The sequence below is a fragment of the Solanum dulcamara genome, chromosome 4 (genome assembly GCF_947179165.1).
Source record: "Solanum dulcamara chromosome 4, daSolDulc1.2, whole genome shotgun sequence".
Classification (NCBI taxonomy): Eukaryota; Viridiplantae; Streptophyta; class Magnoliopsida; order Solanales; family Solanaceae; genus Solanum; species Solanum dulcamara.
This window is the reverse complement of record NC_077240.1, coordinates 10,184,758-10,201,400: the sequence shown is the minus strand read 5'-3', so window position 1 is coordinate 10,201,400 and position 16,643 is coordinate 10,184,758. Positions and strand designations below refer to the sequence as shown.

General features: G+C 35.1%; 1 protein-coding gene across 3 annotated transcripts; it reads left to right on the top strand.

Annotated features, from left to right (window-relative positions):
* Positions 1-2,970: 2,970 nt before the first annotated feature.
* On the top strand, positions 2,971-14,689 carry LOC129886124 (topless-related protein 3). Of its 3 annotated transcripts, none has more exons than XM_055960673.1 (25): positions 2,971-3,292; positions 4,189-4,368; positions 4,472-4,585; positions 6,335-6,493; positions 7,101-7,275; positions 7,407-7,539; positions 8,290-8,405; positions 8,544-8,679; positions 8,824-8,933; positions 9,209-9,278; positions 9,351-9,424; positions 9,538-9,633; positions 9,712-9,804; positions 10,822-10,949; positions 11,056-11,290; positions 11,452-11,619; positions 11,711-11,794; positions 11,928-12,080; positions 12,162-12,272; positions 12,366-12,545; positions 12,632-12,760; positions 12,849-12,944; positions 13,467-13,649; positions 13,726-13,901; positions 14,125-14,689. In XM_055960673.1, exons 1-25 carry the CDS (start codon positions 3,213-3,215, stop codon positions 14,339-14,341), a joined length of 3,396 nt encoding a protein of 1,131 aa, XP_055816648.1. In that variant the 5' UTR covers positions 2,971-3,212; the 3' UTR covers positions 14,342-14,689. The 3 variants fall into 3 exon arrangements, with proteins under 3 accessions (XP_055816648.1, XP_055816647.1, XP_055816646.1); XM_055960672.1 differs by having other exon boundaries at positions 11,708-11,794; XM_055960671.1 differs by having other exon boundaries at positions 9,209-9,424.
* The last annotated feature ends 1,954 nt before the right edge of the window (positions 14,690-16,643 follow it).

The following is a 16,643-nucleotide window of genomic DNA, read 5'->3' as shown; positions in this document are numbered from 1 at the left end:
CAGGTGGCACTGAGCTGAGCAAGAAAGCTTTAATAGCTTGGGATAAACAATGCTATCCAAAGATGTCTGGTGGTCTGAATATTCTGGATGTGACGGTGTGAAATCGTGCAACCATTATCAAACTACTATAGAATATCTTCTCTAAGAAGGACAAATTATGGGTGAAATAGGTGCACATTTATTATGTGAAGAGAAGAAATGTATGGAACATAGACCCAAAGCAGGCTTCATGGATGGTACGAAAGATCTTCAAAATGCATAAATATGCAGAGTAGGTGGGCATACGAGAAGATGAACTTCAACGGATAGACCAATTCTCAATCAAACACATATACCAAACCATGAGAGGTGATTTCCCTAAAGTTCGGTGGAGAAAACTGGTTTGTAATAACTATAGACACCCCAAATGAATTTTCATCATGAGACTAAAAACTTATAGTCGATTATTAACGAGGGATAGATTGAGCAAATGGGGAGTACAAACCTCACTGGATTATCCTTTATGCAGCATCGAATTGGAGAGCATTGATCATTTACTGTTTAAATGTAAATACACTGGCAAAATATGAAAGAGTGTTCTTAACTGGCTTGGCATAGATAGAGGACCACTAGTTTGGCGAGAGGAACTACTATGGGCAAGCAGACATGGTAAAACCAATAACCCATAGGCCAAACTATATAGGATTTCCTTAACAGGGTGTGTATATCATATATGATTGGCAAGGAATGAGAGGATCTACCAATAAAAACTACAACAGTGGACAAGTATAGTAAGAACAATTATCAAAGAAGTGCACATTAGGGGATCTACGAGGCCACGACTTCGATCACATTTAGATAAGTTGAATTTCTATCCTAGAATGTAACAACCTGGTAGAGAAAGGATAGCTTGTAGACTGATATGTAGTACTGTGTTTGGGTCTGTCCAACACAGTCTATTATGTACATAACGTCCATTGGTATTAATAATATGTTTATTTTTACCAAAAAAATAAAAATAATAATTGAGACTTATTATTTTATTCTAATGTATTTAAGTCATAAATGATCAGTTGTGCAAATGCGGGTTATTGATTAACCCATATAAAGTTCAATCTCAGACTAACTATTTATTCACATATAGAGATACAACTATATCTTGATGTTCAATGAAACAAACAATTAACATCACTTTTACAAATCATGCATAAACAATAGCTCTTCATAAAATGAGTCGATAGTGTGTTTGTTTGAGATCAATAACATAACATATTTAGAAAATGTTGCATATATAGCCCGATTAAAGAAAGAACACATCAAAAAGATAAACAAAACATATTCACAAACGTTCCTTTTCACTCATCATCTTGAGAAGAAAGGTATGGTTAGATGTTCAACAAATTCACTCGGCTGGTAATTTGACGAAACTGTTCACTAAAACATTACCAACCTCCATATTTGAGAAATTGATATACAAGATCGAAATGTGTCGTTTCTAAAAAAATAAATAATATTTATATCAAGGAGGGTAAAATATATTTTATACTCATTTTTTTATAATAAAATTTTAACGAGACACATTATTTTTTAAAGGACATTAATCATTATACTTATTTGTTATGCATATACAATATTAATACTTGTTTAATATATCTTATTAACACTCTTATTACGAGATATAACATTAGATGACTATACCCTCTAAAAAAATATTTCTCATCCTATAATAGGCATAGAAAAAAACATAATTAAAAATGACATTTTCTTTCATTTTTAAAATCTATATATCTTTTCTTACATTATTCTATATTCTAATACTCTCTCTGTTTCTATTTATATATCATCATTTTAAATTTCACGTACATTAAAAAATTAAATAAATTTTTTATTATACTCTAATTTAATATCTTTTTGAAGTCAAGTTTTCTATCAATGAACATGAATTAATTTATTTTGATTAACTAATTTGACAAATTGACATGAATTATTTATTTAGTTTTTCTTCAAATATATATCTTCAAGGCTAATAACTTATAAAAGTAAAATAGAAATAATAATATCATGCATTAATTTTATAAAATGACAAATATTAAGGACCATCTATTCCTCGTAAGAATAATATATATAGATAAAACTGGATGAAGTTATTTAAAAGTTACAAGAAATAAAAAGGTAAAAAAGAAAAAAAAAAGGATTGAAAAGAGAAAGGACAAGTTAAAGTTGCTGTGGTGGGACCCATAAGGCACATAATAATTTCAATTAAAAAATTTCCTTACACAACCATAATAAAAATTTTCTTATTGTAGTCCCTTTAAATTGGATTTTATATTAATTTGTTTTTCTCTCCTACAATAATTATAAAAAAAACAAAAAAGAAAGAAAAGCCTAAAAAAACCTTTAAGAGATCACGCGCCTTGCTTGTTAGAAAGAACCACGTCTAAGTGAGACAAAAATACAAATGGACCCACCTTATCTCACTAAATGCGTGAACACGCGCTGTTTCTCTGAATTCATTCATTTTCAAAAACAAACTTTTTTTTTCCCTCTGACATGACCAAAGTTCATTCCCATTCGTGATACAAAAAGGAGAAATCAATATATCGCGATAGATTAGACGAGTAAATTAAATGCCGCCGAAAACCAAAGAGTACCATTCTTATCAAATAGCACACGTAACCCACGACGAAAATCGTAATTCAACCGGAATATTCAACTCTATTTGAATTCCCCATTTCAAATCCGCAAGTCCAGTCACATCCTACTTATCGATAAGGAAAGCCAACTTCCTTAATAAGGGAACTTCCTTTTTACAACGAACTTATCCACGAAAGTGATAAGTAAGTTAACTTATCAATGATAGGTCAGTATAAAAAAGATAGGCTACTGCTTAACGCATCGAAGATAGCGAGACCAAGTCCTCCCCCACCCACCCTATTTTCCATTCTTCTTTACTCTTCTCTTTCCCCCACTACAAATACACCCATCCTCCCCTTTTCTCTCTCTCTCTCTCTCTCTCTCTAAACCTATTCTTTCTTTCTCTCTCTAAATATATATAACTTCTCTTTCTCTTCGGCTTTGGAAATCAAGCACTGTTTTTTTTTTATTGTTTTTGTGGGAGAGGAGGAGCTGAAACCCTAGAAATCGTAGCGCGTGTGGATATCTAGGGCTTGGATCTGTTCAGTTCTGGAATCGGAGATTGTTGGATTTGGGGGTTTTTCTAATTGTTGGAAAAAATGTCTTCTCTAAGCAGAGAATTGGTGTTCCTCATACTCCAGTTTCTCGAAGAGGAAAAATTTAAGGAGTCCGTTCACAAGTATGTTTTTTATTTTTTTAATTTTTTATATGTTCATTTTTCTCTCACACACATATGTATGTGTTAATTTTTTATTTTGGATTTTATTGTCATGTTATTTGTGAGTAGTTTACTATTTTTACTTGGTTGTTGAAAGTGAAAAACTTTTTTATTTCTTGAAGGTGAAATAAGCTGTGTTTAGTTTTAGGGTTGTTCTGGTAATTTATCTAAAAAAGGAAATGAAAAACCACTTGATGTAGCTACTTTTGCTGTGCTTTTTATATCCTTTGCTTTTTTTCATTTTTTTTGTATTTTTGTAAATTCTGGTGCAGAGTTAATGAGATGCATTTAATGTGTCTTAAATGATACTAATAATCTGTAAAGAAAAAATGACCAATTTTTAATTATTTATTTAGTGCTTCTATGAATGAGAAGTCATTAAAAGATGAGGTTTAAAGTATGTAAAGAGATTAATTTGCGGAATGAAAACTTTCTGGCATCATTTATTTATAAGTGTTTGAATAGTATAAACTTTCCTATTTTTAGTTGACATGAATTAATCAGTTTGTGAGGAATGAAAACTTAGGTAAGTATCAAGTGCAATTGAGTGTGTCCAAAGCTTTCTTTTCATTTTAGTGTTGACATCAATTATCAGTGTGTGGGGAATGAAAACTTTGATGGAGTAGTATCAAGTTTAAGCGAGGGTGTTTTGAATCTCTCTCTCATTCTTTTTCTGTTGACATCAATTTTTCCAGTGTGGGGTGAGTGAAAACTTTTGTAATATTAAAACATCTTATTTCCTTCTTATTGTTGATTTGTAAATGTAAGACTAGAATTTAGAGTTTTCTTGCATTCAACCGTCTGTTTATCTCTGCTTGAAAATGATTAACCAAAAAAATGTGTCATTTTGTTTGCAGGCTAGAGCAAGAATCAGGATTTTTCTTCAATATGAAGTACTTTGAGGAGAAAGTACATGCAGGTGAATGGGACGAAGTTGAGAAGTACCTGTCTGGATTTACTAAAGTTGATGACAACAGATACTCCATGAAAATCTTTTTCGAGATAAGAAAGCAGAAATATCTTGAAGCTCTTGATAAGTATGTCCATGTTGTTACTTTACAATGCCATTGATACATTTCTGCAGTAGGGCTCTGATTTGAACTTTTTTTCTTCTGTGTGCCATGTTGTTTGTTATTTCAGGCAAGACAAAGCAAAGGCAGTTGAGATTCTTGTGAGTGATTTAAAAGTGTTCTCTACATTCAATGAGGACCTTTACAAAGAAATCACTCAGCTCTTGACACTTACCAATTTCAGGTAGCTATTTTCTCATGTTATGTGAAAGGAATATCCATGCATAGCCACATTGAAAGAAGAACCAACTTTTGCATTGTTAAAGGACATATAATTAGACAATGAGAGAGAATAAACCAAATAGCTTTTTCATTCTTAAGAGGCTTGTTATTGCATAAGTAGACTCCAAATTCTCATTGGTGTCAGTTCTGTGATTCTGGCAATCTTGAGGGAACTATTTACTGGTTTCAGTGTTTCTCTTACAGTCTTAGGTAAATCGTGAGAATAGTAGAATGCTGTTTAATAGTAGTTGATATCTGCCTAAAACTTTCATTGCAGTAGAACAAAGAAATAGAAATCCTGTTTAGAAGACAAAGTAAATTCTCTTTAGAACTATTATTTCAGTCCTAATGTTGTAGATAAGAGTAAAATTTTGAAAATTGGTCTGTTAGGTGGAAGCTAAAATGTTGCTTCGTGTAGTCGAATATCCTTCTTTTCTAAAGCCATGGTATGACTGGTTAACGCCCTCGACAAGGCTTGCAGACCCCTCGAGAAGGACCAAATCCAAGTCCATTTATTGCTGTTTTGATCATGTTCTTTGACTCATGGACTGTCCTCTCTGCAAGAAATCTAGACAAGTTGACTATTTCTTTATAGTGTTGGAAGTTCATATACTTCAACTTGAACCAGATTGGGAAATTAATTGTACGATTTAATTTCATTTTAATGCAAACCTAATGACTAAGAGCCCGTTTGGATTGGCTTTAAGTTGGTCAAAAACCAACTTAAAACCCCTTTTCAGCTTTTGGACGTGTTTGCCTAATGCTAACTTTAAGCCAGAAAGTTCTTAAAGTCAGTCAAAAATGAAAAGTTAGGATTCCTAACTTTTTTTTTTCTAAGTGCTTAAAGTCATTTTCTTTAACCATGGAAATTACTTTTATATCCCTTATATTTTAACTAAATTCCCAAACTACCCTTTTTATTCTTTTAACCCTAAAATTCACATAATTTTCCTCATTTAAGCACTTTTATCCAAACACTCAACTGTTTATTTATAAAAATAACTTTCAGCACTTTAAAGTTCTAAAAACACTTCATACATAGAAGTTACTTTTTAAAAGCCCATCCAAACGGGCTCTAAATGCATTTTAGTAGTAGCTCAACTGGCAAATATTTCAGAATAAAACAATTAGGCTTTTATATTGGGAGGAAAAGGCGAGAAGATAAATATATGCCAAAAAAGCTCATCATGGAGTTGGAGGAGACTAAATGCACAGTGGTATATTTTCTCCCTTTGCTTCCTTTAGGAATACTAATAAATGAACTGTAGTTGCAATAATTCGCCTCATAATATAGTACTGTGATAAAGTTGTAATATATGAGGTAATTTACTTATGGGCTTTACAGGGATTCTTTTTTTGGTCTCTTTTTTCTTTTCTTTTCTGGTTTCTGGTTGTGAACCAAATAGGAAGTAAATTTAGACTAAATTTTTTAGATGGAAGGAGGCAAAATGCAGAATTTGGTATCTGCATGCTTAGTAGTAGATTGTCTGAGATCCAAGGCTTCTATAAGTTGCATATTTCGAATTATTGAGTTGCTGGAATTTCTTGTGAGCCAATAGGTTTTCTGTGAATGACAATTCTGCGGTGAATGCTTGTAGAATGACTGTTTTTCTTTTTCCATGCTTGATATTTATCTTTCCTGAAATGTGATTTAACAATTCAATGTAAGTCAAGTAATGGCCTTCTAAATTACTTGGTTATTTGGTTTCAGAGAGAACGAGCAGCTTTCGAAGTATGGTGACACCAAGACAGCACGTAGCATAATGTTGATAGAGCTGAAGAAGTTGATTGAAGCAAATCCTCTTTTCCGTGAAAAGCTTGTCTTCCCGACTCTGAGATCTTCGAGATTGCGTACATTAATCAATCAAAGGTGAAGAATCTCTTATGTTTTTTCTGATACTAATCTATCAAGAAGGATAATATCAGTTCTTATATTTGGTGCCCATTTCTTTAGTTTCTTTACGTCACGGGAAAAAAGAAGATATTTTAGTGCTGACTGCTTGGTTAACGTACTGGCATTTGTGAACTTTGTATTGGCTCTATTGGCTTTACAGCTCCTTTCCTCGGCAGAGGAATGAATCATTCTAATTTTGTCCATATTCGAGTCAACAAACATGCATGGGGGGATGTCATTGGTCTTGACCTTCACTTGTCTTTGTTCCCTGTTAACAAGAAAATTGTCAATTACCTTGTTACTTTTTTGGCTTTCGAGTTCCTTAATTCTTAAGTACAATGAGCGGAAGTGAGTGCTAGTTTATAAAATGGTCTGTTTTCCCACGACTTGACTTAGTTCATAGATTGCAAGATAACCTAGATGTGTTGTCTTCTCAGATGTGTACTTCTCGTGATTAATACCTTTTTTGCGTTGTCTAAAGATTAACTGTATACTTGGAATTGAACATGATGCTGTTTATGTTGGCAGTTAAACTTGGAATCATGTCTTTTGATTTGATCTTTCACTTTGGCATTTTCTGCAGTCTCAATTGGCAGCACCAGCTTTGCAAGAACCCAAGGCCAAACCCTGACATTAAGACGCTGTTCACAGATCATACATGTACTATTCCAAATGGAGCTGTTGCACCCACACCCGTTAATCTTCCTCCTGCAGCGATTGCAAAACCTGCCACTTTTACAGCACTTGGGGCGCATGGGGTATGATTCTTTGTGGTTACTCTAGTTATGATACTTTTGGTGATTTAACTTATTTATTACTTAATGTCCAGTGACCACGTCTTTGCTTGGCTCACTTGGTCAAATCATGTATTTTAATTTGTTGCTTGTAGCCCTTTCCACCCGCTGCAGCAGCAGCTGCAAATGCTAATGCTTTAGCAGGCTGGATGGCAAACGCCGCTGCTTCTTCATCTGTCCAAGCAGCTGTTGTTACAGCATCATCCCTGCCTGTTCAACCAAATCAAGGTGAGTTTTAACTAGTTTTCTTCGAACAACTAGGGGCCTGGCTTCTGGTGGACACCATCGATTATGCTTCAAATATTTGTTAAAACTTAAAAAGAACAACTCATATTTTGAGAGGTCAAAGAAATCCATGAACATACTGTGTAATTATATTAGCAAATTTCTCAATGTTTATTCTAGAATGCATGTCAATAGTATTCTGGTAAAGAAGCACCAAATAACTAGGCCGGAAGAAAGCATACTAAGAGCCCATTTGGATTGACTTATTGCTTTTGGCTTATAAGCCAAAAGCCACAAGTTAGGATTTCTAACTTATGGTTTTTGGCTTATTTTTGCTATTTTGACTTAAAAATAAGTGCTTTAAAGCACTTCTTTAATTTTCAAACTCTATAAAAGTTCTTAAAAGCCATTTTAGCTTAAAAGCATCTAAAATCAGCCAATCCAAGCAGCCTGTAACTCTTGTTTTCACCTACTCTATAAAAAGAAAGAACAGTAGCTCTTATTTACTTGAGGATCAAAATGCCTCATCAGTACTCCGGTACCATTAAATAGGGTCCAAAATTGATGTGTTCAAGAATAAGATTGCTCGCCTTCTGACTAAAAAGATCTAGATCTTGCAAAATATAACTTTGAACACTTCGGGTTAGTTAGCTTGAACATGATGCAATCAAGCAGACAATTGATACTACTGTGAGTATTTGGTCCAGAGATGATATTCTCCACTTCTATTGACTATGTTTTTCTCTTGAACAGTTTCAATTTTGAAGCGCCCCCTCACACCTCCAGCTACATTAGGTATGCTTGACTATCAGAGTGCTGATCATGATCAATTAATGAAACGTTTACGACCTGCACAGTCTGTTGAGGAGGTATTACTGAAGATGGATCTTTCTTAAATGATATATTTTCTTTTTCTTTCCTCCTGCAGAATTCACCCTCAAATATATTATCATCACATCAGATCATATCAAATTTATGAAATGTGTTTCATCTTTTTTCCTTTTCAGGTTACGTATCCTACGGTTCGTCATCCAACCTCTTGGTCCATTGATGACTTACCAAGGACAGTAGCTTTTACTTTACCTCAGGGATCCTCGGTCACCAGCATGGACTTTCATCCTTCTCATCATACATATCTACTCGGTATATTACTGTTTAAGATCTTCTGTCCATGTATGCTATTGTTGCTGTGTCCTTGTGCCTATTCTGCATGGACTAGCAGTGATAGAAGAGTCATAGCTGTTAAGATATCTTCTTCTTCTTAACTTTATGGAGTGTGCTGAACAGTTGGATCCACCAATGGTGAAATAACGCTCTGGGAAGTAGCAACACGAGAGAAGTTGGTTGCGAAGGCATTTAAAATATGGGATATTCAAGCGTGTACTCTGACATTTCAGGTTAATCAATACAAATTCATTAAAAATTGATTCGCTGGAAGTGAGAGCGAACATTCAAGTTTTGATTTTTAATTTGTTTCTTCAATATGGTTGCTTTTTTATCTGGCATATAGTTGTAAATTCAAATAAAATCTTCAGTTGTATAATTTGGGAGATTGGTCTCTTTACCAATATGCACTTCTGTGGGTGAGTCTCTGGTTTGATGTCTTTTAAGATTTTTCGAATGGTAGTACAGTGCACTATTTTTCTTTACTGACAACTGAAAGTTTCCACAGGCTTCTGCTTCCAAAGATGCACCATTTTCTGTAAGCCGTGTTGCATGGAGTCCAGATGGGACCTTCGTTGGTGTGTGCCCTTCTTTAATTTTGTTATTATACAGTTTCTTGTGGATGTTCATAACTGTACTTTGTATTGCAGGTGTTGCATTCTCTAAGCATTTGGTCCATCTGTATGCCACTGTTGGAACAAATGACTTGCGCCAGCATTTGGAGGTAGATTTTTCTGTTGTTTCTTTCTTTTTCTTTGAACAAGTTGAACCGTATGTTGTGGCTAACTTAAAAGCTATTTTCATAACTCAATCTTACCTGCACCCTTGTGATTTAAGATGGATGCCCATGCTGGGAGTGTCAATGACTTAGCATTCGCTTATCCAAACAAGCAGTTATGTATAGTAACATGTGGAGATGATAAGTTGATAAAGGTAACATCTGAAGCTTCATTATTTCAGTTGGAACTGCAAACTCATTTAGGGAAATGCTGAATGAAAAATTTGAAACAGGTGTGGGATATAACAGGAAGAAAGCTGTTTAATTTTGAAGGACATGAAGCTCCTGTATATTCCATATGCCCTCATCAAAAGGAGAGCATTCAGGTATTTCCAGACATGGAAGAACTTGCATATGTTGCTTGTCATTGCTTCAGGATTGAATAACGCTTGACTAATCCCCTCCACTGGTAGTTGGAAAGTTTTACAAAATGTAGGTGCAGAGTTCTGCTTAGTGTTGCTAGTGCTAGGAAAAATTCAATAACTACTACAAAATAGGATAAGAATTAATTATCTACTGTTGCTAGTGCTAGGGAACATTCATTGGCATTCTTCTTACCTTTTACAGTGTCATTACAATTGGGTGTCAGTTGTGATTACTCAGTTATCACCATCATGCAACCTTTGACATTCTATCTAGATTCATCCTTCTCGGAAATAGCATAAATAGTTATTATTTGTGGAAAGAAGGGGAGCCTTGGAGTAACTGGTAAAGTTGCTGCCATGTGACCAGGAGGTCACGGGTTCAAGCTTTGGAAACAGTCTCTGGCAGAAATGCAAGGTAAGGCTGCGTACAATAGACCCTTGTGGTCGGGCCCTTCCCCGAACCCTACGCATAGCGGGAGCTTTTAGTGCACAGGGCTTCCCCTTTTTTTTAGTTATTATTGGTGGAAACTGGGAGGGTTTTGGTTGATCACTTTGTAAAAATTTGCAAGAAAGTCCAAGGAGGACATAATCATCTTCTGAAAGCCAGACCACTTGTGGGATTCTGCATGCATTTATCCAACCATATTCTTCTATGCACAAATTGATCCATGAAATTAGTTAAATGTTAATTATCTTAGTGCTGATGGTCCACTGTACCATCTGAGAAGCTATTGCCTACCTCAATTGTAGGCATTTGGAGATTCTGTCATGATTTGTACGGTTGTTGACGATTCTGAAAATGTAGATAACATATTAGCTTTTAGTTTTATGTTTAGACAGAAATGCTTTGAACTCGATGCAACTCTATTGAGAATGAAAGGACGTTAAGGCATTATTGATGCATTTTCAGGAGTTTACATGCCTTGTAATGGTGTTTGCCACCCTCAAATAACATCTTGTTTTGTATTCTATGTGCAGTTCATTTTTTCTACTGCTATAGATGGGAAAATAAAAGCTTGGCTCTATGACAATATGGGTTCTCGAGTTGACTATGATGCTCCTGGTCATTGGTGTACCACCATGCTTTATAGTGCTGACGGAACTAGGTAGGGTTGCATGAGAATCCATTATTTACTGTATATTGGTCTTTACAAGTATTGCTGCCTCCACTGACTTTTATTAACTCTTTGATGTTGATTTTTATGCTTATAGATTGTTCTCTTGCGGAACTGGTAAAGAAGGTGATTCTTTTCTTGTGGAATGGAATGAAAGTGAAGGAGCCATAAAGAGGACTTATTCTGGGTTTAGAAAGAAATCAGCTGGTGTCGTGCAGTTTGACACCACTCAAAATCACTTCTTGGCTGTGGGTGAAGATAGCCAGATAAAATTTTGGGACATGGACAATTTAAACATTCTTACAACTGTAGATGCTGATGGTGGTCTCCCGGTCAGTGCTTATCTTAGTTCTAGTATCATTTGAGCAACCATCCCCACAATATACCAAAAAAGAAAAGGAATTGGAAAAAAAAAAGAAATATTAAAATTATCAAACCAATCGGAACCTTCTGTATATTTTGAAGATGGCTTTAAATGTGGTTGTTGTTGCAGAGTCTTCCACGCTTGAGATTCAACAAGGAGGGGAATCTTCTTGCTGTTACTTCTTCTGACAATGGGATTAAGATACTGGCAAATGTTGCTGGTATGAGATCCTTGAGAACAGTTGAAGCCCCACCTTTTGAAGCACTAAGATCACCCATTGAAGCAGCTGCTATTAAGGTATTGGTGGTTGTTTGCTTCTCCCACTTATTCTGAGCGTAGTTTATTATGTTAAAAAGTAAAAAAGATCTCCCTGTGCTTTTTTTAGCAGGGTTCTGGCTCTTCTATTCCAAATGCTACTCCTGTCAATTGTAAAGTTGAAAGGAGCTCTCCTATCAGGCCGTCTCCTATCCTTGTATGTTGTATTTCAATTTTTTTCTTTCTCAGTTTAATCTTCCACAATCTGTTAAATAAGCGCATATTTTAGCTTCAAACATCGTCTGTATTTCAGTTCAGTGAATTTATCCTCTTGTATTACCTCCTTGCAGAATGGAGTTGATTCTGTGCCCAGAAGCATGGAGAAACCAAGAATATTAGAGGAAGTTTCAGATAAGGCCAAACCCTGGCAGTTGACTGAAATTTTAGATCAAGCTCAATGCAGGCTGGTTACCATGCCTGAGAGCTCAGATTCGAATAATAAGGTGTGTTGTCTAATTTGTGTGCACTTATTCTATATTGTGATTCACATGTAACTGGATCATTTAAATGACACTTCTATATAGGTTGCAAGGCTTCTTTATACAAATTCCGGTGTTGGTATCCTGGCACTTGGTTCGAATGGTATTCAAAAGCTGTGGAAGTGGATCCGCAATGAACAAAATCCAAGTGGCAAGGTAAAATGTTAACTGATAATTGTCTCAGCTACATGTTTATTTTCAAAAATGTTATACAAACTAACTTCTGAAATGTCTGGTGTCTTATAAAAGGCCACTGCTAATGTTGTTCCACAATATTGGCAACCGAACAGTGGTCTTCTTATGACTAATGATGTCGTAGGTATCAATTTGGAAGAGGCTGTTCCTTGCATCGCTCTATCAAAGAATGACTCTTATGTAATGTCAGCTGCTGGTGGAAAAGTGTCACTATTCAATATGATGACGTTTAAGGTAAATCTATAGAAGAGGGTCCTGTTCTTTTAACATACTATTTGAGTGGTTTGCTTTGTGGATATGATAATAACTGAGATGTATAGGTAATGACAACATTTATGCCACCTCCGCCGGCTTCAACTTTCTTAGCGTTCCATCCTCAAGATAACAACATTATAGCCATTGGCATGGAGGACTCAACAATCCACATTTACAATGTTAGAGTTGATGAGGTAATTTATAAAACTACTTCAATATTCAACGATATCTGTGAGTTGGTTAATTGACCCATTTTTCATGTTTACTGCATTTGATCTATAGGTAAAATCTAAGTTGAAGGGCCATCAGAAGCGCATAACTGGTCTTGCTTTCTCCACCAACCTCAACATATTGGTTTCATCAGGTGCTGATGCTCAGGTAAGTCACTGTTCTATTTCTTTTACATATTCCTTGTGATGCCTTGTCTTATTTCTTTTGAACTGTAAAAGGATAAAGGAACAGATATAGAACCTACATTTTATTCAATTAGCTTTCTGCTAAAGGAGAACGCAACACGAAGACTTCCCAAGTAGCTTTCTCGTAGTGCCAGCCTCAACCTTCATTTTTTTTTTGGGGTGGGGAGAGGGGGTGGGGAGGGTGTCTATTGCTTGTTACTTCTTATTTTGTATGAGGAAAAATACACCAGGTGTAGCAGTCCTGATTGAATTGTGATTGTGAACATCATGATAAGTTGTCAATCTATAGAATTCGTACATTATTGCCCCTTTGGAACTTGATAATGAACAGATCCATGGCCTGAAGCCTGGAATTGAATGCACCTGCCAATTATGTTTCTGTATTTTGTTTTCATTTATGGCAGCATGTGCATATCTACTAATTCTTTGACATGCTATAGATACCTTATTTCATATGTATTAACATGGAATTTAACCATTGCAGCTCTGTTTATGGAGCATTGATTCATGGGACAAGAGAAAATCAGTTCCCATTCAGCTGCCTGCTGGTAAAGCACCTAGTGGTGACACTCGAGTACAATTTCACGCGGACCAAATCCGCTTGCTAGTATGCCATGAAACACAGTTAGCAATTTATGATGTATCAAAGATGGAAAGAATTCGCCAGGTAAAACAAATCCCTAAACATCTTCAAATTATAGACACGTAAAAGTTTGTTTTCTTATTGATTCTGTTTCTTGCAGTGGGTCCCTCAAGATGCACTTTCTGCACCAATAGCTTATGCGGCGTACTCCTGCAACAGTCAACTAGTTTATGCTTCCTTTTCTGATGGCAACATTGGTGTATTTGACGCCGATACCCTAAGACTCAGATGTCGTGTTGCTCCCTCGGCTTATTTGTCCCAGGCAGTGTTGACTGGGTAAGAACAGATATAGCATCCGTCTTTTGAATCTGACTTGTATTTATTCACTTCTGCAAATCCATTTTTTTATTTTCATTCAGCTAACATGTTAAAATATGTTATCGTGCACTTTGTAAGATGTTGATTCATGTACTAATTTTACTTGTTCCAATCTCATTATCTTGTGATGGTTCTTTGATCTAAAAAAGTCGTGGCTTAATGCATGTGTCGTATGTCTCAGGAGTCAAGCTGTGTATCCGCTTGTAGTTGCAGCACATCCACAGGAACCCAGCCAATTTGCAGTTGGGTTGACAGATGGAACTGTTAAAGTGATTGAACCCCTGGAATCTGAAGGGAAGTGGGGCGTAAGTCCACCTGTTGATAACGGGATGTTAAATGGCAGGGTGGCCTCCTCTTCAACCGCTAACAACCATGTTGCCGACCAAGTTCAAAGATGAAACATACTGTATTCTGTCAGTGACATTCTTTTTGTGTATCTTATCCATATAGGTTTTAGTCCACATCTCCTCTCCCTTTTCAAAGTTATGATGGCACACCTCTACACTTTTAGAGAGAATCTTAAACTTTGTTATATGTGCTTTTTTTTTTCATTTTTATCATTTTTTTTTCTCAATAGTCGAAATATTTAGGGGATGTTCTTCTTTCGGCCATTGGCTCTTGGTTGAAGGTCTTGAATGTCACAGGAAATAGCTCAGTTTAAAGGATCAGTTAATGGATGTCAATACTCTACCCTCTCTCTCAGTAGCTCGGTGTTTCTCTTTTAATGATATAATCCTTGTCCTGTATTTGCATTGTAGATTTCGATTTCATACTAATAGCGTTTGTAATAAGGTTTCTTTTATTTGGTCATCTATATGGTAAGTTTGAAATTTTAGCACTTGCTGTATCAAATCTCATCATTTTTATGGTAGGTGGTCCATTAATGGTAATTCTCGTCTCTCTTAGATGCATTTGTATTGATTACTTGATAGTTGACTGAGATATTATCTTTTAATTAATACTGCTGTAGTGCAATAAATGGAGGTATCCAACTTAAAATATTGACGCATATAATTGCTGTGTTGGAACAGATTTACCTGGAATGTTGATCAATGTAGTCTTTTGCTGGTCAAGCCTTTCTAACGAGAAGCTTGAGGGAAGTTATTTCGTATCTAGTCAAATAATAAAAAGACAGCTATTTACATATTCTTTCTCGTGTTTGTTTTGTTTATTCTTTTATGTTTTTTTTGGTCATTTGAAGAACAAGCAGGTACAGCAGCTCTGAGGCATTCGAATAAATGATGTGTCAAATATGTAGGACCAAGTTAAAATTTGGGAGTGAAGCTTTGATAGTACATCTGCTATTTTTCTAGAAGTGGTTTATTTTCAGCTCAAAATTTAATCAAAAGAGGTCGTACAACTTCAATTTAACTTTGTTATATAAGAAGCTTTTTCATACATACGTTTCAATTACTTGAAGTGAGAGCGGCATCCAACAATTCCAGAAGAATGTTCGGTGTTGATTGAAACTTCAAGTGCCAATGCACCAGTTACATTAGAAGAAAAAACAACAATAAGATGCCTAATATAATTTCACAAGTAGAAAAAACAACAATAAGAGATCTTCTATAATTTCGCACATGGGGATTATTTCTTGGTTTCGTCCAGTTATTAATAACTTGATTATTTTTAGATAATAGTAGATAGAAACAACGCTTGTAAGAAATTATATTAAAATCAAGAATTATAGGCCTGTCTGCCATCCACACCAGAATAAATAAAGTTTTTCGAAAAAACTTGCTAGTGGAGGAAGACCTCCTAGGAATAAGATACATAGGGCTAAAGAGAGACAAAAAAGAATCTTTATAATCCTACATAGAGAATGTGTTATCAGTTCCGGTAAGTAGACCAAATAATACAATGTAAGCAAAAGTTTCTAGATTCCTAATATAATTTTATAAGTGGAGTCTAGAAGGGTGATATGTACGCAAACTTATCCCTACCTTGCGAAGGAAGAGAGAATGATTCTGATAGATTTACGACTCAAATAAAACACATCAAAAAAATCAAGTAGGTAAAGCAAATACATTATGAAAAGTAACTAGTTACATTAGAAAAATACAAAAAAAGTATCAAGTTTCGCTTAAAAAAAGTAGGCTTATATTTCCTCAAATGAGTGGATACCCTTTCTTAGAGTACTGTTCTATATATAGCTTTCATTCTAAACAAAACTAGTTGATCCATCTCATCATTTTAAAGGGTGGCTCTCCCGTGAAAATTTAACAAAAGTTGCTTTCAAGCCTTGTTTTTAATATTGATGACTTTGATTTGGTCAAATAAGATTAAATGAAAAGTAGGCTTGATTAGAGCAATTAAAAACTTTGGGAGGTATATTAACATTTTAAAAAAATTGAAAAGTTTTCCCTCCCTTTTTAAATTTTGAAATTTCCCTCTTCATTTCTCTTTTCTTCTTTATCTTTTCAGATTTCTCTCTCCCTAGTCTTTTTCTTTTTTCTCTTTCTCTCTTCCTCTATTTTCTTCTTCGTCTTCTTCTTCTTTTTTGTGGTCTTTGTTGCCGTCTTATCGCCGTCATCGTTCATCGTTTTTCATTGCTCTTTTTTTGTCCTTATTTTTATAACTTGTTGCAGCAAGTTGCATGTTGCGACATATGATGCAACAGTTTGTTGCAACATATCACTTACTTGTTGCAACAACTTTAGAAGCTATGAGGTGAAGAAGAGGATGGTTATGGTGGCAAAA

Bases quoted from the DNA above. Each gene is read 5' to 3' on its own strand.
- LOC129886124 (XM_055960671.1), top strand. From the start codon at position 3,213: ATGTCTTCTCTAAGCAGAGAATTGGTGTTCCTCATACTCCAGTTTCTC. The intron at 6,494-7,100 runs GTGAAGAATCTC...CATTTTCTGCAG, and splicing joins CGTACATTAATCAATCAAAG to TCTCAATTGGCAGCACCAGC. The intron at 9,425-9,537 runs GTAGATTTTTCT...TTGTGATTTAAG, and splicing joins ACTTGCGCCAGCATTTGGAG to ATGGATGCCCATGCTGGGAG.